The 23,213-nt window shown below is 43.0% G+C and overlaps 1 protein-coding gene across 2 annotated transcripts in view; it reads right to left on the bottom strand.

Moving 5' to 3' along the window:
- Window positions 1–23,213, bottom strand: part of HMGA2 (high mobility group AT-hook 2) — a 100,070-nt gene that overhangs the window by 40,717 nt on the left and 36,140 nt on the right. Inside the window, exon 4 of one of the 2 annotated variants that reach the window (XM_072359460.1) lies at window positions 9,487–9,571. The exons of the other annotated variant lie outside the window; for it this stretch is intronic. Coding sequence (XP_072215561.1) covers window positions 9,521–9,571 — 51 coding nt within the window. The 3' untranslated portion in view covers window positions 9,487–9,520. Of the gene's footprint in view, window positions 1–9,486; window positions 9,572–23,213 lie in introns of those variants that run through there. 2 annotated transcript variants of the gene reach the window in all.

Raw genomic sequence — 23,213 nt, 5'->3', positions numbered from 1 at the left:
TATCAATCAAAAAGCACATTCTTCCTTCCAGCTACAGCACTGGTTCCTCCATTTGAAATGACAGGTGACGCACTGCTATCACACAGCCCAGTGAGAGTGTCTGCCTTGTAATCTGACTAATGCCATGCTAAAGGCAGAGAATTGAAAGCTGCATGACCTATCAGCTGCTATTCCGAGCACTGAAGAGGAAAAACGATTAAAAGTCCTTTGAAAATAAAAGTATAACAAAGATTCATGAAACGAAACCACAAATAATTGACTGAAATTTCTCACTGCAGATATAGATGCTCCCTTCTGGCCTTTAATGTTTGTCTTAATCATAGATTGATTCATATCTCAGATAGAAAAACAGACTTTTTCATTTAGAAAACGCTGGGACAGGACATGCAGCCTTTTTTCTGTTTTAAATGAAATGGGCAAATCACTGAAATGAACCTTTCCTCCTGGGAATCTTTGATTAAATAACTTAGTGTTTGGGGATGAATATAACAGTCCTCCACAAATTCTTACCTGTGCTCAATCACACACCGATGCATCTCAAATTTTGCTGCAGTTGCAATCACAGCCCTGGGTGTAACAGAGAGTTAACTGAGTAACACTCAGTTCACATTGTTGTTTAACTCCAGCCTGGCAATGGATAGCAAATGGGAGCCAGTGCAATGAACTCAGGGTAGCAGTGCGACATGGCTGCTCAAAGCCCATTTGTGCAGCAGCCATGGGAAAGAGGAATGCAATAAGCAGCAAGAGATATCCCATTTTTAGATAAGTAAGTCTTGCATGTCTTTTGTTAGCTTAGATTAAAGACCAAAACATGCTCTTGTGTGTGCTGTCACCTGCATCACATGAAGGTGTGCTACTAGCAGTGTCATCCTTCTAGCATTACCAGGACCTTGGGAGACAACTATCGTTGTGCTATTTCCATACACCAAAATGCCAGAAGGCTTTCTCCAATGCCAGTCTTATCTCCTTCACAGAATACATGTTCTACTTGAAGGTTTATTTCAACTGGAGGGATCAGATCACCTAAAGAGTACGGACAAGACCCTCAGCAGATCCTTATCTGCTAGTTCTCTGCATCCAGCATAGGCAAAAGTCTCCTTTCAGAGAAGTGACTGATGAACACACGGAGGCACAGCCTTCCCTTTGCTCATGTTGGTATTTCCCATATATAATGGGAAGGGCACCATTTTCTTTGGGCAAGTATGGTTTTCAAATAGTTATACAGACACATTTTCCATTAAGTGTACAGGAAACAGACCTGTACAAAACCTGAGCTTGTTGCTGGAGACTATGACCTCTGGGGTGACCCCTTTGGGACTCTCCCCTAGTCTCCAAGTGAGCACAAGAAGGGCCTCACCTTCAATCATTGTTAGATGTGACCTCATGGCTATATTTCCCTCCTTTAGTTTAGCTGCAGGCCTAAGTTTTAAAGTTCAGCACCACGAAAAAACCAGATGATTAGACCCAATCAAGAATTAGACTTCTAAGACCTTTAGTCTATCATCTGTAATTAACATGCTCAATCACAATTAAGCCATGATTGGCATTTTATAGCGCTAGTTCTTTGAGGACTGCAAAGCTTATTTTTACTGATATTCTTTGAGAAAAAGACTTCATTATTTAAATGTAATTCAATTTTCTACACCATTCAAGATATTCTCAGGAGATATGAAACATATAATTTCAAACATAAAGCTGCTTTCACATTATTTCATTATCCCTGCGGTATTTTTGGCAGTGAATATTTTGGAGAATGAATTCAAAAAGAGAACAAATGAAAAAATAAAGTTGTCAGTGCACTGATTGGGATTATGACTACACATCCTTTAATCATGTGTCCCACTCAAACCATGCATCCCTGAGTCCACATGGCCCAGGACTGTATCTCCCACTGTGGACATTAAACGCGGTAATACATTTAATTAATTCACTAAAATGCATGAAGGTCCCTGCATATCATACTGGTGGGTGCCAAGTAAGTGTTTTTAGTTATAGCAACTGCTAATAAAACATTGTGCACTCCAGGTTTGGAAGCTGATATGGAATAGCTGAGGGGCTCTGGGGCCTTGAGGTCATTCATATCTCATATCTTCTTACAGTTAAAGAGACTGAACTGCAATGATGCAGCCAGTGCCTTAACTACTCTCTGTATTCTCCCAACCCTCAGTTTCCACAAGAGCTATCAGGTGTGGTTCCTTCGTAAGCACAGTACTTTAAAGTTAGTGAAATAAGCCCGAGATGTCCTGGCTGTGGCATGACCAAGATAACTGTCCCACCAGGTTGTCCACTACGTTCATGCCAGATTAACCTGGTTACTTACCCTGCACCATAACCACTTTCACCTCTTGTTCTTCCCTTAACTTATTGGAAATGCAGCTTCTTAGTGTTATTTGTACACATTCATTTACTTTTCGACTGGATCATCAGGATCCACTTCAGGACCATCAGGATTCCATTTCCGCTCACGTCAGCTCAGATGGCCAGTTTTCTGTTAACCATGTCAGAAAGGTCCTGCCTTCTCTGATAGCTTTGCAATGAGACCAAGATGGATAAAAGGACAAAGGAAGGAAGATTAAACTACATGCCTTTCAAGCCCGTAGAAGTTTTTGCCTGAAGATCTACAACTGGGACTAGTTACAGTAAATCTTGTTTTCTCTAAGCTAAACATTCCTAGCAGGTACTTAAGGTACCTCGAGCTCTCATTTGAAAAGCTCAGAGAGTTGTCCAGAGACCCCAGAAAATATAGGTAGTGGACTATCATGGCTTCGTGTGTTGCACCTACTGATGTACTGCTTTTAAGTCTAAGACCTCCTTAACATACTTGCAGTACATCCAGTTTTTCTCCTCATGTTGTTCAGCAGTTTGGAAGTGTGAAAAGTTATGTGCAACAGATGGGAGATGACATGCTCATTTCCCTTCTATATGTGTTTCCTCCCTCTTTTAATTTTGGAGAGGAAAATTCCAGCAAAAAGTCTTTCCGTGGAAAAAGATTGCTTGGCCTTAGGGAATTCTGGAACAAAAATGTCTGGTTTTTGTTTACCTAACTGATTCACTATCAGCTTCAAAAATAGCTGAATCAATAGTTTAAGTAGTGAACATGGAAAGGAATCGGTTTGAAACTGCTCACCCAAGCACTTTGTGTGACATCTCGTCAGAAGCACTGTGAGATGTGAGATGAAAGGAGTGGCAGGTCTCACAGTTGGAGGTTTCTGCAGGGAACAGCCTGCTCTCTCGGGATCCTGCTGGATGGCTGCGGCTTCCTAGGACTTCAGCTAGGTAAGGTGCTTTGGAGCTCAGCCACATCCTCCCTACACAGAATCTCAGACAGCTCATCTGAACCTTCCCTCAGGCCAAGAAACACTTCTATATGTTCACCAACTCTGAGCTCAAAAATAGTTAGAGCATCACGGAGTTCCTATTTGATTGGGTCCCATCAAGGCACAAAGACAAGCAGAAACAACTTCAAAGAAAAGATGCACTTCTATCCTATCTTTAGCTGATGAGGTTATTTTTTGTAAACAAAACTATTTCAGTGTTTCTTCTGTGAGCTTGCAATACTGTCCTTTACAACGTATTTGTAGTACTTACAAAGTCACTAGAAAGAAAAAAACCTGAAAATGCGTGGTCTAAAACACTGTAAAATCACAATTAACAATGCAGTTTAAAAGCAGTGGTAACTTCGTCTTTTATTTTGATTCCAGGATGAGTCCTTCCTTAACTTCTTTACCCTTCTCACTTCCCTTCAACACCAATTACTGACCAATGGGAAGGAATCCCAGAACCTGCATCCATGTGAGAGGAACACAGGAATCAGAAGCTGTTGACATCTCTGCTCTGATGGTGTGTAAGACCACTTGGAGAACCCACAGAGCTGTTAAAGCTCAGCAGTTGATATGAGTGTACATGATATCCTGGGGCATGGGCACAGAGCGCATAAGACTTGCAGCCAAAAATGGTCAGCGAACAAAATGAGAAGGTATGTTCATAAAAATAAGGAATAAACCAAAGGGTAGTGAAGAAGGGAGGGAAAGGAAAAGGAGAGAGAAAGAACCACACTGCCCTAGGAGAGCAGCTTTGTGATTCCTCAAGTAAGGTTGCTCTGTTTTGTTTATCATGAAACGATCCCATTAATGCTTCAGCCCCATCAAACAGCAGACCAAGTTCATGAATGGCACCTATCAGAGCACGGGGTAAATCCAGTGATTAGAAGGAATTTGCCAAAGGGCCTTTGTAGCTGAGAAAAATGCCTACTCCAGAGAGGAATGCAGAAAATTCCTGGGAGGACAGGCCCTCCTTTGTTGGCAGGCAGCGGTATTCTGGAGCAAATAAAGGCACACAAAAAAAATGGGATCTCAGATGCAAAGAACACTTCAGGAAAACGTTCAAAGACCTCCTTGAAACGTTTACACCTCCCCCCTTTCTTAACTGTACTAATTCTGTTTAAGACGAACGGACAGACTACACTCAAAACACTACTATTTGAGGATGACATCATAGAAATGTCTCTCCACAGCAACAGCTTTGCTCCGTTTTTCTACTGTTTTTGTCCCAATTAAAACTTCTGTTGACTTAAGCTTTTAGCGGCCAAACTCTCAGCCAGTGCAAATTGCAACAGATCCACTGAACTAAAAGGATATCCACTGGCTTACAGCAACATACAGTTTGACCTCAGATTTAGAATGTAAAATAGAAGAAATACACGCAGAACGGACCTACAGTTGCTGAAGCGTCTAAGTTGATGCCACAACTCTGATTCACCCCAGTTTGTTAATGTATCTGCAAAATGATTATGTATCACCCACAGGCTATGCAGCAACAACAGAGGCTGCACTGCAGATTTGCCAGGCTACGCTCACGTCCAGAGAATAAACACATCCAGCCAGAAATTCAGTTTAAAGATTGGACAAGACAAGCTGTCGCTTAGCAACTGAAAGAGACATGGCATGTGAGTGTTGACTCATTTCAGACTTTCACGGTTGATGTTCTTTTACTCCTTCTAAGTTAAAGGGTTCATTCATAAGAAATGTATTTAAACTAGCAAAGATACAGGGAGGCCCAAAGAACTCAGCCAAAAAAGCAGCAAAATTACTTGAAAGCTGCACATTGTTATGTAATATTTGTCCATACTTGCTTACTACAATTTGTCAACTACATTACAGCAGTGTCAATGTATTCTAAATAGTTTTTGCATTCAAATAGCCCCAAATGATACCAAGCACACAGAGGCAATGTTCTATCTGTCACAAGCAAGGCTCTAATCTCACTTACATCAGTGTAAATCCAGCGTATTTCCAACAATTTCACTGAACACCAGCGAAAGTGAGATCAGAATTTGGCCCTATGCCTCCTTCAGTCTGTTTTCCTCCAGAGAAAACAAAACCTTTTTTTGTTATTTCGTTGGTGTGAAAAATCAGATACAGATTTTATGGCTGATTTAGAAGCCCTTATCTGCTTCTGAAATCTTGAATTGCCTAAACTGCATGTAATCCTCACATAAACACATTCAGCAAACACTATTTCCTCCTCCTCTCCTCGTTTCCTATAGTCTGAACAATCCTAATGCCTTTTTTCCTTCACAATGTGCACCTAAACACAATACATTTCCTCATAAACATTGTTACTGACTTCTATTTTATGTTCTTCATTAAAGAATTTGTAGAGATTATAAAGAAATAAAGCAACTGTTATGTAGTACTAGTTAGGTTCTGCAAGTGCCAAAGAGTACGTGTGTACCTGAAAGCTAATAAAATGCTTATTTGTAAGTCTAGGGACTGATACTCTAGCATTTTTCAGAATTGGGGTGAATTGTTAACAAGCATGCAGCTCAAAAGCAACTGAAGGCATCTACTAATTGCCAGATTCTGCATTCTTCTGAATATTCCTTAACTGGTCTAGTAGGGTTTGTTCTAGCCTCCCCCAGTGTCTGTGTGAGCTCTGCCTCCGAGCGCCAGACTTGAGCCAGAATCTCCGTCGGCAGCAAAGGCAGAGCTGGAGTCTCCATTCATTCATACCAGCTGATTTTCTTCAATGGGATTCATTCTGGAGCAGCACAGCAGGCTGCTCCTGTAGATGAGAGGCTCTGACAAAGAGCCTCCAGGAACAAAAAATGGCATTAGAGCAGACAGGTTGCAAGCTCCATGCCACTCACACCCTACCTTCAAGCACGTTATCAGGGGCACCAGATGAAGCAACAGATTTAAAGATTCATTTAAAACTCCAGCAAAGACATAAAACACCTACAGTTTCACTTAAGAACAGCGGAAACTGCAAATCTCCATCACTTTCTAAGATCAGACAATCAAACAGAGAGATAGCAACTAAATTCCCTCCAAAAGGGGCACACGTCTTCCCGGCACCATTCTTTAATTGCCATCAGCTGCATAAATCTTAGGAACATCTTCTGTAAAGTATCAGCTAAGAAAAACTGGTCATGGGAGAAATATGCAAAGCCTGCAAAACACACGTGTGCGCATTACCCTCTTCGTATAACCTTGATTTATCGAGCCTCTGCTTGGCAGATGGCTGACATCTCAAAGCTATAGATCTGCTTGTTTGTTTTTCACCATACAGACCATAGCTGCTCTAGATGTAATTCACTAACATGGGACAGTGAGGTAGACGCCTGTCGTGGAGCCCTGCCTGTCACAGAGCCACGTGAAGCCCTGGGCTCTCCTCCCAGGCAGAGTTTCTACCATCTCACATGTGCTTCTCTCACTAGCTGCGTTTGGAGCTGCCTTCAAAAACATCCATGAGCTACACACTGATTTACTCACAGCTCCGCACCGTCACAGCCTTGCCCTAGGGACAAGTTCCTGCTCCACCACAGACTTCCTCTGTGTCTTAGGGAAGACACACACACCCAGGCATTTAAAGATATTTTAGGAACCTGAATGCACAGACAGCTGTTTGCAATAACATGCCAGACCCAAAACTGTGCTAATCCCAAAATAGACACCTTGGCTGCTCAGACACCCGGCTGGGCTGGCAGCATGGCCTCCGGTGTGACACAGCCACCCAGGGCAGCGGTGACGTGAAACCTCCCTAAGTGAGATGGCAGAGGGTGAATCACAGCCAGCAACCCCCCGTGATTCCTCCTGCAAGGACAAACAAACAAAAAAAAGGCTCGCTGTTTAAAGAGGGGATTCGGTTCAGGGGACTTTGAACCCTCCTTTCAATCCAAGGCAGTTATTTGCCACTGCAAACAACCACTAAGCCCCAAGCCATCAAATCCCACAGGGAAACCAGAGATAACTGATTGCTTTAGACTGAGAGTCCCACACAGATGAAGAGAAGCAGAAAGGCAGCCTTGAGGCATTTCTGCACCCCGTGATATCTAGATTTGGGTTCTCTGATTTATGTTGGCTGCCCACAGCCCCATGACAGCCTCAGGCACACGGGAGACCTGCTTCTCCTCAGCGACCAGCCGCCTAAACAAAAGAGATGCTTGTCCAGTAGATTCAGGAAGTAGGAACATTTACAGAGAACAAAGAAAGGGCCAATGTGTAATTACCTCCTTCTAGCTACCACTTAGTATTGCTGCCTTCTGGTTCTTGATTCGGACTTAAAATTACCACTATCTAGTGGTGCCAAACCCGTACAAGAGCAGAATGAGAACTGCGGTTTATCAGAGCAGCTTCCTGATCAGACTCTTCAGAGCACAGAAGATGCTGGCACTCCTCCCAAAGCTCTCCTGGAACTTCTGAAACCCTTACTCCAAGAATCAGATTGTCCTTCCTGTTGTCCTCATGAAACAGGAGGAGGTGATGAAAGGGCATCTGTTTGCAGGACAGCCTGACAGAGCTGAACTCCACCTCTGCCTGGCTCTGGCCTGGCTTCTGCCCAGGCTTGGTGGCCCCACACTGCCCAGGCATCACTGCTGAAGCTGAGGGGTGGATATTGGGGTAGATACACTGCTCCGGACCTGCCCCAGGGCTCACGGCATATGAAGGTGTCTATGTAGGAGTGGGTCCTGCTCCCAAAATGAAATCTGGAGAGCATTAATTTATCGTATCTAAGTTTGAGGCCTAAATTAGTTGTTACTAGCATTCATGTTTCTCTATACACTTTGGAAGTTCTAGGTAGCTGAAAACGGCTGCTTTTCTTCCCTCGGGAACTAAAGCACTGATGACCTTATTTTCAAACACCCTCTGTAAAAATAATGAGAGATGCAGGCACACATTTACTACCTTTTCATAGCAAAACCGAAGTGAATCTAGCATGAAGTGAACTAGTGAAGAGGGGGCAGAGGCAGCTCTGAACACAAAAGGACTTGCTATATTTCTTAAAGGTTCTCCTGTGCTAACAGCAATTAGAAAGTCCAGCTATAATTCCAACCCACATTCATATAGCACCTTGTCTCACCTTCCACAGGAAATAGGGACTGAGCTGGTGGAGCATGAATATAATAGAAGTCTGTGGCTGCAGCACACTATGGCCATCAATATAAATCCATCACAAACACACTCGGTGAGGAAGAGGAACTTCCATGCCTCTGTGTCTTCTGATGCCAACGCAGATTTACAGCACACAGGAAGCAACGGGCCTCTGGGCCTTGCGAGTGTGCTGGAACATACAGACCCACATGTCTATGGCTGCCTTCCTGTCCAACAGGAGAGCCGGGTCAAAATGAGGCTGACGGGGTGCACTTGTTAGATCCGGTATTCAAGACAAAAGGAGAGGTAGAAATTTCCAGCTGAGCTGGTTACACCGTCTCTGAACTGTCACCTGCACTGCCAATGGTGTGTGCTGCTCCATTCATTCATATGTCCTGCATGAACAGGACACGCACGTGACCCAGGGCTAAGGGACCACTCGGTGCCAGGACAAGCAGAAGAACCATGCCAACTAGGTCACTGTGTGTCCTGAACAACTTTGTTTGCCTTCCAGCAAGCTTCCGACCTGTGACTGAATAAAGTGCCCTATCTGGGAAGCAGCTGCATCAAGTGACCGAAATAAGGTGATTACTCTTTTGAATTACAGTATCTTAAGAATGTTTTTACATAGAGGGAACTACAAATGAAAGCAGTTTTGAACAAATTAAAAAACAGCTCGCTGTCACTATTAATTAATTAAAAACAATTTTCCCAAGTCAGCCTAATAGAAGGCTTCCTACATGCAACCAGTAACTGATTAAGCGAGTGACTCAAGCATTAAAATCACAGTCAGGCATATTTTCTTCATCCTGGAAGGCCAAGTTCAATATTTTTCCTATGAGGCATGCCTTACTATAAAAAGAATGTGATGCTTGAACGTGAGTGTCTCTGCTCTCGGTGCTGGCACCCAACGCCTTCCCTAGCCCTCCCGCCGCATTGCGAGAGTACAGTATGAATCACAATCATGTGGCTCACCTCCCTGCCAAATTCTTCTCTTCTGCTACCACTGCAAGTTCCTCCCAGACCTCTGCCAGCAGCATCTGTCCCCCAGCCAAGGCCGCTGGGGCCAGCATCAGCAGGAAGCAGGGCTGGCTCCCTCCTTGTTCTGTGAGGTGGAGGAGGTTAGGAAGCGGTGACCACAGGGCTAGCTAAGCGGGTGGTGGTGTTGGTTGGGACACAGAAAAGGAGTGCGTAGGAGGCTGAAATGGAGACAGAGAGAGGGGAAAGGGCATATGTAGGGCTGGCTGGGTGCTGCAGCCTTCACAGCGCTGCAAGGCAGCTGACTGCCCCATCCATCCTCCCTCCCACTCTCCATTCATAAAAAAACACACCCCTCATCACTGTGTCCTATACAGATGGGTCAGGACAACGCTGTTTTCAGACAGATGTATTTCTTAGGTGACAAAGACCCTTGAACAACAAAGTTATCAGCTTTCTCCCAAGGCTGCAGCACCGGGGTCTCAGCCTGTGGCGGACAAGCAGACAGCAGCACAAGAAATGCCTGGCCACCAGCCCTGAGTCACACCAGTCCATAAATATGGACCTCCCATAAGGTTTGCTACCTCAGTAGAGAGGAGAAATGAGAAGCTCCGTGCTCTTCTACAGAGTCTGTCCTACTGCCACTGATTTTATGAGGAAGGCATGAAATGGCCTTCATTTCAGAGACTGTGATAGATGGCAATACAAGATCTTGAAATAGGGTTTAAAGTGCAGCACTGCAAATCATCATTGCCTGAATCCACCAGCTAGCTGCTATGGAGCATCTACAGTATGAACAACACTGTGAGTATCCCACATCGAAGCAAAATAAAGGAAAATCCATGAGCTCCTGAATGCAGCTCTGCAATGGCTGCAGAGAAAAGAATCCTGCCTTTCAGATGCATTTCAAGTGCTGGTGTTATTGGCCATACAAATATCACCGTCCCTCCTAAAGAAAACACTTTCACAAGAAGAACTGTGACAGCCCAGGACAGCAGACAGATAAGCAAGACTGGAGAGTCAGTCTGGAAAACTGTAACAGGATGATTCTTTAAGGCACAACTGCAAGCATTTCTAACTGGCTTTAGATCACTAGCCTACTTGAAAAGACTGAAAAACGATTAATGTTTGGCCATTGGAAAAGCTCTTCTAATCATGGATGTTTGTTTTTAAGGTAGAGAAAAGGTTACAGTCAGATAATACTGAGCTAGCTTTACTTTTATTTATTATTATTTTTTGTCCAAATTATGCCCTGACTCTTGTATGTAAGCATTGTCCCAGTCCCTTTGATGGCTCCACACTGATTTACAGAGAGCCGAGACCTTGAACTTTTACAGCTTACCTTGTGCTATAAAGGATATGAGACTTAAAATGTGTACAGTAAATCTACACTTACATTATTCTACCAGGTTTATTCACTGACCATAAAAGCAAGGAAGGAAAAGCACCCCAAAGGATACTAAACTCTGGAATCTCTGAGTCCTGGTGCTTTGTTCAGTGCATGCAGCATTCCCATGCCAGGGGACCTGGGACTTGCAGACTTCCCAGAAGCAAACGTTCACCTCCCCGAGACATTACAGCTAAGCTAAAGATCTGGTTAATCCTGGAATGAAATGACCAATTTCTCCCAGTTGACACCGAATGAATCTAATTTTTACTAGGCCAGGTTCCACATCACTCACATCTTAAAACTTTCTCTACAAAATATCTCTCACGTAGATTTTTACTACCAATCTGCCGTCACCGGGCCAGTTCAAAACAGACATCACAGGCACACGGTCAAGTTGCTGACCACACGCTCACCCACCAGGCTCAGCTGAAGCGATGCCTTTTGCCTTTCATTTGCAGCAGCCTGACGGCACACACATGGCTGGCTGCTGCAGTACAGCCAACAAGCAACAGTGATCTAGATCTCACTCTTTATTAGCTTTCTCTACAAAATAACACACTATGGCTAACTCGCTTTGCAGGAAATAAGACATGAATAAGAACAGATGAAATGTCCAGGGTCAACCCTTGCTCCTTTTTTGTAACGTGAACAGCTCATTGACTAGACTTTCTATTTTCAGTGTACTCCTTAGTATGAAGCATAGGCAGACACTGCTGGTGGGTTACCATTAAGAGAAGGGACAGTCTCAGAATAACTGTCATGTTTCTAAAACACCTTCACAATACTCTTTTCTCCCAACTGACACAGAGAACATTTCAAAAATACTTTATTTTTATGGTAACTGACAGAAAATTATATTATGTAATTTATAATATAATTTAAACTCCTGGAACGTACTTGCAGATAAAAGAACCACAGTCTAACAGACAGGGAATGAAGAGTTCAAATACACCACTGATTTGCTTTCTGCTGCCTCACTTCCTAAATGGGAGAATGGCATTTTCTTTTACACAATTCACAAGAGGTCTACAATGTGAAACGCGTATAAGATGTTCACTCTTGTATAAAAAATACTTCCCCAATCAGAGTCCCAGCGCTCTGAGTACAAGAACACCAGTTAATTCAGAAGAATAAGAAACTGTTTGGAATGCGGGCAGCTCCATTTAAAATAAATGATTAACTTGCCCTAACTACATTACAGTTTCCCACCTTACGATTTTCATAGAGCTGAATAAATCATTCTTACCTCCATCTTAATGGGAGAAAGCGGTAGTTCTAGTTGCCCATAAATTCTGGAAATAAAAGTGTCTGAGTACAAAAAGACTGTGCTATCCACGTTAGAATTGTTCTCTTCCATCAATCTTGATAGCAAGCTGCTTTAGGAAACAGACTGATCCGAGCCTCTGAACTAAAACTAGTAAGTGGTTGGCCAAGTTTGAATGGGACACACCACCTTGGGTCTAACTTGACTCCAATGGTGACCACCTAATTAAGTGTTTCAGAAGAAGTGTATGGAAGGAAAACCAGAAGATCCTTTTTCAATGAGACGCCAAGAGGAGATCCAGCCTCAGCATCAGTAGGTACTGTTCCCATACAGGAAGGCTGGGATAAGTCTATCAGCATCCTTATCCTTTCAGGTTAGACAGTCCAGAACTGATAATTACCTCGACAAATAATTTTTCAGTAAGAATTGTATTTGTACGGCCAGTTCATATTCAGCATCTCAAATGCTATTTGTAGGCTACTTCTACAGAGGATGTTTTCAATTACTTGGCTTTTTTTTTTTTTCTTTCTTGCTTCCTTGCCTTCTATGTCTCTTCCAACTGTTATTTGGTCTCCATAAAAATATTTCTCTTGTGGTTGTAGTTTGGGCATGAGACACGTAAGCACATACCCAGTCTGCACATATAAGTTAATGGCACAGATTCTCTCATTACATGCTGTTTATATGCAGCTTTTACCACTTCCCAGTCAGAAGAGACTTCTACTTTTTGGCTGTATGAGAGCTCAATTTAGTCATCTAATCATCTCAATCAGTTCATGCCAAGTTCATTCACTTCCATCTACACTTGAGTAATAGGGTACTCAGGATTTTCCTTCTGAAGTTTTCTATCTAATCACATAGCTATTCAACTTTAAAAAAATTACATGTCCGCTCCTGACATTAAATATATCTAATGCCTTTATTGTGACAGAAGAGGAAGGGAAGAGGCTCCAAAACCATGCAGCGAACCTATTCCTTAACAAACACAGCTGATTTGATGAGGTTCCTTTGTTTTATTTTGCTGCTGGATCCACTACAAATAAAAGGCACTGGCAGCTCAGCCAGCAACAAGTGAGAAGGGGCTTCCTCTCCTGCCGTAGTATTCCTGGCTGCTTGAGCATGAACAGAAAGCATGGACGGATGCCAACTGGCAGAAATAGTAGAAATAGCAGTGTGTGATTCTAATACAAGCAGCAAAAAGACCAAGTGCACAATCCCTCTCCCTTTCTCTCTCTCTCTCTTCCCCACTGACTAAGGTTACTTTTGGCAAACAGCAGCAGGCTTTTGCATGCTTATTTCCTTCTGATAGCTTTAATTATGTAGCCATGCAAGGTAATACTGCACAGTCTCTGGCAGTGTTGATGTGTGAGGGTAGTAAATAGAGGGCAGAAGAACTGATCAGCTGTTAAGGAGTCAGGGATACTCTCCTCCTTGGCTTCTAATTAAATTCCACATAAATGGGCTTAGCTGGAGGACACCTCAGACCAATTCACATACACTGCGGGAACGCATGGGAAAGGGTGTGCACCTACAGGGAAGGAAAATGTGTAAACAGCAGTGACTCAGTAATCCCAGCACACTCATGAAAGGCAGGTTCACTGGGATTTAATATGCTTCCTTCATCAACAGATCTTCATTAACAACTGAGGCAAGCATGTGTATGCGTTTCAGCATGCAGACTACAGCAGTGGGTGGACTGAATTCTTTAGCAGTTTTCTTCCTTTCTCTTCAGAACACTGACTGATCTAGACCAAGACTAATCTCTCTACCACTCTACAATGAGTATGAGGACTTGCAGGGGTCTTTTCTCATAAATTATAACAATGATGGTTGTCATCATTTTGCTTCTTAACTGAATGACTGCTTCATAACCTGCTAAGGATTCCTCTCCCACTCAACCAACATTCAGACTGTGTCCAGCCAAAGCATGGCATTTAATCCAGGGATTCCGCAGAGCAAGGAAATATAAGATCAATCCCTAATCAGAGGTGCCTTTTCCGCAAGAAATGAGCTCATTTGATAAAAATCACAATTGCTATTTCTTCCTAAATGCACTGGCACTACTGGCAGTTGTTTTGCTGCAGAAGAGGTTGAGCAGAAAGGATGGAGTGAGATGTTTTACATTGGGTGGTGACAACAGATACAGATTGTTTAGGAAGATGTGCTCTTCTGCAGTAGAAAAATTGGTGTTAGTGTGCTGAGAGCCCATTAAGATACTGGAGGTTACACCAAGGGCTTATGCTCAGCATAAGGTGTTCAACATTTTCAAGAATCCATTCTTGTCTGCATTACAAATGTAAGAGGGAAGGCAGAAGAAGTTGAGCACACATATACCTCCCCTTCATAAATAGATTTATGCTATTACACAGGAACAGCTGTACCAGGACAGATGTTGATCTATTCCTGCATTCTTTTTCTGTAAGCAAACACCTAGAGAGGCATACAGAGAAAGGATACAGTGTGTAATTCCCTGCTACACTCCAAGCCTTTGGCTATTCCCTGCATAAAATATTAGCACCTAATGTCCTGTAGCAAGGAGTTCCACTGACCTACAACCTGCAATGCTAAGGACTGTCTTTCTTTGTTAGCCTACTATTGATTTTAGTTGATTCCACTCACTCTTGACTCTGAAAAGTTAGTCAACAGACAGTTCCTGCCACCTCTCCATGCGTCTCATGATTTTATAAGCTCTCCTAAATCACCTCTTTCCCAGGCTGAAGAATCGCAGCTTAGTCATTCTTCAGAGGGTAGTCACTCACGTGACAGCCTCCATGATCATCCTTTTAAACTTCTTCTGTTTTACTGCCTTCATATTTGTAGGAGGTGCAGACCAGAATTGCACATAGCATTCAAGGTGTTGACAAATGTGTTATCATGCGGGCTCTACCTTGCCTTCAACCTCCGTGCAACAATTTTGGTGGGAAATTAAGTATAAAGAGTATCTAATGAAATGGAATGGTCCTCTATAGCACCTAAAATGGTACTATATTAATAAAAATGCTTCTCCAAAAGACGAGTCAAGTTTAAACACACAGTTCTGCAAAGTACCCCTAGTGATAGTGGAAAACAGCTCAAAGGAGGTTGAATAGGTCTCACTACACATAGAATCTCCATGTTTTTTGTCTGGCTGGCTATGGGGACAGGTTGGAGAAGAAGGCTCAGGGCGCAGTGAGAGAGAGGAGAATGGTGTTTGTTTGTTTGTAGCTTGAGTGATTTGGAAGTGTTTTCCTGTGAGACTGTCTATATCTCTAGTGATCTAAAATCAGTGTCAAAGTTTGTGAATGGGTTACAGAATGAGCAATGGCACCTCCCATCGTTAGCTGTCTGCATTTATAACCACTTGCATACTTTTGGTCAACCACTGTAAAATAAACAGTCCTTCCCAAATGTTTTTGTTTTCTTTGACAGTGCAGCAATAATTCACTTGGAATGCTGCAGAATATAACAGCACTTCAAAATTGCTGTAAAGCTGCCTTTTTATGAGTTATGTTGGAGTTGTTTTCAAGCAAAAAAAGATGCCAGACCTACAAAAGAAGCTAACATTAGAAGATGTACCATGTGAGCTTGTACATGATATGGAGTGAGCCCATGCAGAAGAGGCTGTTTTATATAATTCTCATTTTGCAGAGGGGATCTGATCGTTTGCCTGTTTCTCTGAAAAATGACTTGATGCAACAGCCAGATTAACTTCTGCAATTACAAAAATAGAATTGAGATGACCAGAATGAGTCTCTTTCACCTCTCTTTTATGTCTCTTTTATGAACCCTTAGGATCTCGTGTTTACTATGCTGCCTGTGCAGAAAAGCAATACACTCATAAATGGACACTGTCTGATCAGAAGAAATACTTTTCAAATGGAACATTAGACGGCTGCAAATGCAATCTGTACTTCAGACTAGTGTAGAAACCTGTGAAAGCTGTTTTGGTGTCTGTCATCCTGTATTGCAAGGGAACAAATCTATCTGACCACAGGTATTTGTGCTAAGGCAGCATCACTGCATTTATCTATCTCACCTTCTTTACCAAAAAACACACAAAGACACTAAACTCTGCTGTACAGTGTGGAGGAATAAGCTGCATGTGAAGTTTGCTATTGAAGGCTCAGAGGTTATCGGCTTGGCCATCACACCTGCACCCCTGATGAACAGCTGGAGACCCAGAGAGGACTGTCCCAGCTCAGTGCTTCTCCAGCAGAGTGCAGTGATACACTGTCAGTGAGCTCAGCCCTGGAAAGCAGAGCAGCTTCCAAGCACAAGCAAAGGAAAAGTTCAAAGCTGGCAAGCTTGTCAATGTGAATGTGTGGAGCTGGACTTGGAGAAACAGATGATAAGCTAAGGTCACCTGAAAAGAAAGCCATTAAAAAAGCCTGTAAAAGCAGAGACTGTGCCAGCAGCCCTCACTTCAGGAGGATTACTCATGTGAGTAAGAGCTCTGACATCAGATTGTTGCAGCATTTTGCACTATAAGCCAAGTAGTACAGGGGGCATTTATGCCATAAGCTCCACCTGCCTCCAGAATACTTTCTGACACTCTCTGGCAGCTTTTGTTAAAGATGCTTTCACTTGTTCAAATGATACCATTTGAACAGAGGGAGAAGACATCCCACTGCCAGGAGCACAGTCTACCTCATAAACTGTATTTGATGGCACAGTCACTGCAAATTTGACTAATTCAAGTTGTGATCAAGGCAAGATATAGAGGCAGAAAGAATCTTTCATTAGACCAACCAATACTGACTGAGAAAACCTGACAAGCTTGTCTCAACTTCTGCCCTGCATCTAAGATGCTTCACATACTACAAAGACAGGCTTACACATATCCACCTGCACATCCACACGTGGCCACTTCAGCTTTTTACATCTTATATACATTTTATCCTTGTATATAGACTCAATGGCCACTCCTTGTAGTAACAAAGCCAAAATAGAAATGCGTCTTAAGCAATGGAAGTTACAGAGTACTAAATCACAGATTTCAAGGTTGATGTATAAGCAACAGGTGGCTGATGGCCTTATCTGTCCCAGCCATTTGGAAATGATGTTCCCTAGAAGAAACAATTCCCAAGGGGAAGGCTTTTCCATCTGGATGTTTTATTTTCCATCTAAAGATACCAAAATATTTCACAAAGTACAAGACCAGAATTATCAGTCCTGTTTTGATAATGAAAAGTGAAGCATGGAAAGGGAGCTGTCTAGACTGAGGTACCCAAGCCATGCAAAGAAGCTGACAGGACCCCAACTGGTCTCCCTTTTGTTGAAGTCTGCCTGGCTATTGGCAGGGCCAGGGAGTTCAGGTAGCTTGTGTCCTCCACTCAGACAGATATTGGCCACTGGCTCCATGGAAGGGATAAGACACAAGAAAGCTTATTTTTCCCACTCTCCTATGTGGTAGCCCCAGAATATTTCCTGGGCAGTATCTACTGTAAAAATTCTCTGTAAAACTGCTGAAGTAACTGGAATGTGTAAGAATTCCACCAAGAAAGTATTTCACAGCAGTAAATATGAGCTTCTGCTCTTTTCCTCCCTCGTTTCACCATATCCTGCCCGATGCAGTCCTATGCCTTTTCGTCTCAAGTATGCATGTGGGCACAATTCCTTTTTTACTCAAATAACCACATATTCTTTCTGCATCTTGTGGGCGCATGACCCTGAAAGACAAAGCATGAATGAAAACACAGAGCCTGGTTATGTACAGTGGTCTCCAATCTTCCCCACCACCAGGAAACAACACCAAGGAGAAGGAAACCACTGCATTCTCATCAGCCTGAGCTGTGCAGCCAGTGGTGCGTTCTATCTATGGATCATGATACCAGATGGTCTTGTAGACATCATGTAGACTGCAGCTACATCAGTAGCCTAAATGGTAAAATAAAGAAATAGATAAATAAATAATCATGAAAGCAATAAATGAGTGGCTTCTTTTTTTTTCCTGATCATACCCTCACCTGATGCCCTACCCTCGCACCCAGCATTCCCTGCTTCTGTTTGAATTTAGCAATGATACAAGCCTACCTATTTGTCATTGGCATCTTGAAATTTAAGTCAGGCATTGCATGGAAAGGCAAAGACCTGCCTATTATTTTGTTTCTGAAGTTACAAGAAGGTGAGATTTTATACAAAGGACAGCCTCTGTTAATGCTTTCAGATATCCTCTCAACTAGAGAAACTGAGGAGTTCACAATCTTCTTTCCCCAGGTACCTGGAAGGCATAAAAAGAGCAAAATGCTCCTCTGTGCACAAAGCAGATGCAAAAACTTGGAGTAGATGGTTGCCTTTCAGAATCTCACAGCAAAAATTCTAACATTTTGTGTAGCCCGTGGTTCATCAGTACCAGGATGGCTCAAACTGGCACATCTTTGTGAACCTCCGGCACCTGTAGCGTTCTGTGATTTAAGGAGGAAGAGAAAAACCATTTTCTTTTACGATATACACAAAGTGTGGAGGAAGAAAAAACAAATACTGGAGTTTTGATCCCCAGGGTAGCAAAGATACCATGTTTGCTAGGAAGTATATAAGAGGCAAGGTAATGTTCTTGATACCTATTATCCAATCCATCTTCAAAGTGTGGTCCATGCAGGAGCTGAGCTTTGGGCTGCCTTCCTTCAGCAGCCAAGGACACGGCAGAAGAAGAAGGATCAGTGCAGCACCGTGTCCTTGGGCCCACCAGCAGGCATCAGCAAAGCAAGTGGCAACCAGCACACCTCCAGCCCAGGCTCCTCAGCTATTGAAGAATGTGGGCTGCTGTGCCTGCTGAAAGGCTTGGGAAAGTGCAGCCCTGCTGTTTCATGTCAACATTCCTCCCCCTCTGCCTTTCCCAAGGTCTCAGGCAGAAAATCCCTTTTTGTTCTTATCAGTTCAAACAAGAACAATGAATTCCTCAAGCCCACAAGAATGTGACAAGGTGCCAACAAAGCCAACCAGGAAGGTGATGTATGGTCTATAGGCTGCAGCTCGAATAAATCACTTCACAAACCAGTGCTGCAAGGAACGAATTCAAACAGCTTAGAGCCTCCGGTTCTTGCTCTGCCCTTCAGATTTTCACCTGCCAAGTATCCTGAATAAAAGCACTATGTGTGATGCTAAAACACTGCATGCCCTTTGCTTTTGTTAACAGGAGTAACTGTGCAGTATGCAAGTAAATCAGTCTGGATGCAGTTTAGTACATATCCTCCATTTCTACTGCGAAATGCTGGCAGGCAATTGATCTCCTGCTCAGCTAGTCTGATTAGGAAAGTCGAAGAGTACTGACCCACATATTCAGTCACAAAAAAGCATATGTAAATACGGCCTATATAATTAAAAGTACATGTTCTGCACGTGCAAGGATTCACATGCGTCACCTTCTGCTTGGACAATATGCTTCCTTGGCAGAATTCGTATGATGCAGAAGAATAATCACTTCATGCTAAATTACACCAGTGATTCACTGATCCTGGAGTTGTTCAAGAAATGTGTTGGTGTGGTACTGGAGACAAGGTTTAGTGGGCAATATTGGTGGTAGGTGGATGGCTGGACTAGGTGATCTTAGAGGTCTTTTCCAACCTTAATGATTCTATGATTCTGTTCTATGATTCTAAGCCTGTGACAAACAGGCAATCCTGGATATGCCGTATTTGCAAGCCAGTGAGTAAGAAAGACAGGAAGAAGGAAGAATTAACATACCTGGCTTGATGTTTTTCAGATCACCTTTTTGCTGCTTGTGTTAGCAGCCAGTAATGCACCAGCAAACGTGTTGCAGAGTATTGAAAAAAACAGTAACATCTCTGTGAAGAGAAATGTTACTGTGGCTCTCTAGTACATTTTTCCTAATAAATGAGGAGAGACAGAGCTGGGTTTGTGTGATGCTCCTAACCCTACAGGCTACCTTTCGGAACAGCTTCAGCTTCAGCGGAGCTTGGTGCTCCATCTCTAAAGAGAGGACTTGCGCAGCTATGAAGATGCAGTTTTCTTTAACTATACATAGATACATTAAAATAAATAAATAAATAAATAAATGCTGCCCTAAATACGTATTTTATACAACATATCAAAGCAGTCAGGTAAGTAGTCTGTATGTTGACTTGAAATGGCCTATTTGGAATTGTTGTGGTCTGTAGTGCAGCCTGCTGAGAATGTAGTATTGGTCACAAAAGTCCTCCTGAGAGATTTCTGTGTAAGGTTACTCTAGCTGAATAGGAAAGACTGTCCTCCAATTACGCACCATGCCACCCCCGCTCCCTGGAGGAGTCCTTGCAGGCACAGAGCTGTGCCTGGAAATACTTCTGTGTGTGAGTGCCCTCCTTATGTCAGCCAAAGCAACCATTCCTGGCGGGGAGCAAGCAGTTAGGATCACAGTCTTCCTCAGCTGGGGGCTGTACAGAGCACGTGGAGACAGCAGGCATTGCTGCAGACTGCACACTGCATTTCCAAAGAGCTCTTTCTTCATTTCTGACACCGAAACGCAGCATTCCTGGTGAGTGAGGTGTGGCAACAACAGAGGTGAGACGTGGCAAGGAGCCCAGGCTCTCGCTTAGACATTGCAATGGGGCTGAGCTCAGGGTTACCTTGGTGGGATGGGGGAGAGACAGTGAAATGAAGGGGAAGGGAAGCTGGGTGCCTGGGAGCAGCAGGGCAGTGATGGACACCAGAGAAGAAAGGGAACAGCGGTACTGATGGGCAGGGAAACAGCTGGAGCCACTTCCTTGAAAGATGCACGCGCTAAGCTCCAGAACGTGTCTGGTGATACTTGGTGACTTCCTTTCAATCTCAAGCCAAATGAAGACATAAAGAAATTAAGACACATCACCATGAAACTATTTTTAAAGGAAAAGCTCAAACCCCCAAAGACAAATGTAAAAGCCACTTCTCTTTCAAGTCACTGATGATTCTTGGCTAATGTCACGAAGCTTGGTGAACGCGTTCTCCTAGAAAAACTTCTGTGCGACTCCAGATTTATATACAGAAGGCAATGAGGCACCTTCAAATCCACATGCACGGTTTTTGTATGGAAGAGCTTTTGACGTTAGAGAAGAAATGACAACTAACTCCAAGGAACAGGAGCTGCTTTCACGTTAGCTTTACACATTTATAACTGAAGTTACTAATAAGGTGCTGACCGCCTCCATCTGCTCTACGGCCTGCTGACCTACCTAAAGAGAAATAGCAAAATTATAAAGCACTTTCAAATAAAATACGCAATTTTAGTGTACTCATAATTCACTTTTACCTTTTAACCATACTACACTAAATGATGGATATACACACCATGAAGACAAAAAGGCATAAAAATTCCACATTGCCTCCATTCTTCTATTATATCACTGTCTTATATCAGGCTTGAAGAACAACAGGGGAATTTTTGCTAACACAGACAGTATGTTAATCCATTTCACCTCAACAGCACAAGGTCTTAGCACAAATTATAAGCAGAAATGATCTTCGGCATCCTCTTTTTCTCACTTCATAAAACAAACAAGTGAACACATAGTTTGGCACAAACCTCTCGGCTCAAGAAAGGCTCCAAATGACATAAGAGCAGATGTCACCAGCTGAGGCTGAGTTATAGTACATAGCCTCCCACGTTGAGCACTCTGTCCTGTCCTGTGCCTCCCACAGCTATACTGTGTGCAGTACCCAGCTCAAATGAGTATGTATTTGCACAAATGCAGACTTTCACAACAAACAAATAATGCAGGATGATTAATAACCCATTTCCACTTCTGAAGTAGTGTCAAAATAAGTCACCCACCTAACAGAATTACAACTCAAAAGTAACACTTAATGAAATCCTGTGTGCAGCTCATCGTGTATTAATTTTGTGATGTCTGAAAAAAGAGAAACTCTTTTTTTGTGTGTGATCTAAATAAGCACTTTCGGCAGAGCAAAAGAATGACCCACCACTACTTGTTGCCCATTTGAATTCACCATGCTCTCAGCACCTCACTGAGAACTGGCAGTGCCCAGACCCAGGGAGCTCCAAGACCTCACAGAGTTCCCAATTAGCTGAGGCAGATCTACGAAGGTCTTCATAAAGAAAACAAGAGATACCATATAGTCGATTCTCCACTCTTCATTTCAGCAGTAACTTGTTTGTTCATTTATTAATATCATGTTATCAACAAAATATCTGCCATCACTATTCATATCGCAAACACCTGTGTTTTCAGTTACCTCTTTCCAAAAACATTAGAACAGGTATTCTAGGTAGACCATGAGGCCCAGCAGCCTTTCTGAGACAGCTGTCAGTGAGGAACACTTACAGAAGAGAGTAGGAATACAATGAGCAGATATTGACACTTCCCTTAACACTGCCTCAGTGTGCAATGATTTAAGGCTCTGAGACATCCTGCACCTCAGCACTGGTACCATAGCTCCCTACTTTCGCCACTTTCTTTGAATCTGTGTCATCAATCTTTGAATTCATGTAAAAACTTTCAGTTTCTTTAGAACGCTGTAAAAACGGTTTTCAAAATGTACTGTGGGAAAAAGAATCTTCTTCTGTTTTCATCAGACTTACCAGCTACTAATTTCATTCAATTACTCCCAGTTCCACTATCTGAAGTATGACAGTGTACATTTCTGCCCCCTACAGATTTAAAGACCCTGTGAACACACCCTACCTAGTCACCTTCCCTCCTGGCTGAAGAGCCCTGTTCTGTTTGATTCTTTACCTGAAACTCCAGCAACAGCCTCAATCACCCATTTTAGTCTCCAGCTTATCTTTTCCAGTTCTACTGTCTTTGCAGTTCGCCATGCTCGTTAGTTTTTGGCTAGCAGAGTTAAGTCTGCAAGATGGCTAAGGAATGTTCGGTGGATTGTAGAGAAGATTCCTCTGGCTGCGTTTAGACTGCATGGTTGCTAAGTGTGGTGTACAAGGTTTTCAGGTCAGAGATGTGGCCTGAACATGCCAAAGCTCCCTCCTGTGCTGCACCTTCTGCTTTCCTTTTCACAGACTGGGGTGTGTGATGGAAGGAAAAGTAGGAAGCTGGAATGCTCCCGAGTCTTGCTTGGATGTGGATCTGGAGCATGGATGTTGTGCACATCTGGAGCAAGGAGACTGCAAACACTCTCAAGTCTAATAATTCATATGTAGGCTTCTTACTCTCATAAAGCTGCCTATGACTGGCCTAGCTGCCGGAGTAAACAACAATTCCTGTTGCTCTGAGGGTCAAGCAACATGTGAAGTCATATGACTTTGTCCTTTGCAACTCAGTGCAGAGTGGCCACGCTT

Source organism: Excalfactoria chinensis, chromosome 1 (assembly GCF_039878825.1).
Source record: "Excalfactoria chinensis isolate bCotChi1 chromosome 1, bCotChi1.hap2, whole genome shotgun sequence".
Lineage (NCBI taxonomy): Eukaryota > Metazoa > Chordata > Aves > Galliformes > Phasianidae > Excalfactoria > Excalfactoria chinensis.
The sequence above is the reverse complement of the archived record's forward strand: the minus strand, read 5'-3'. Positions and strand labels throughout refer to the sequence as shown.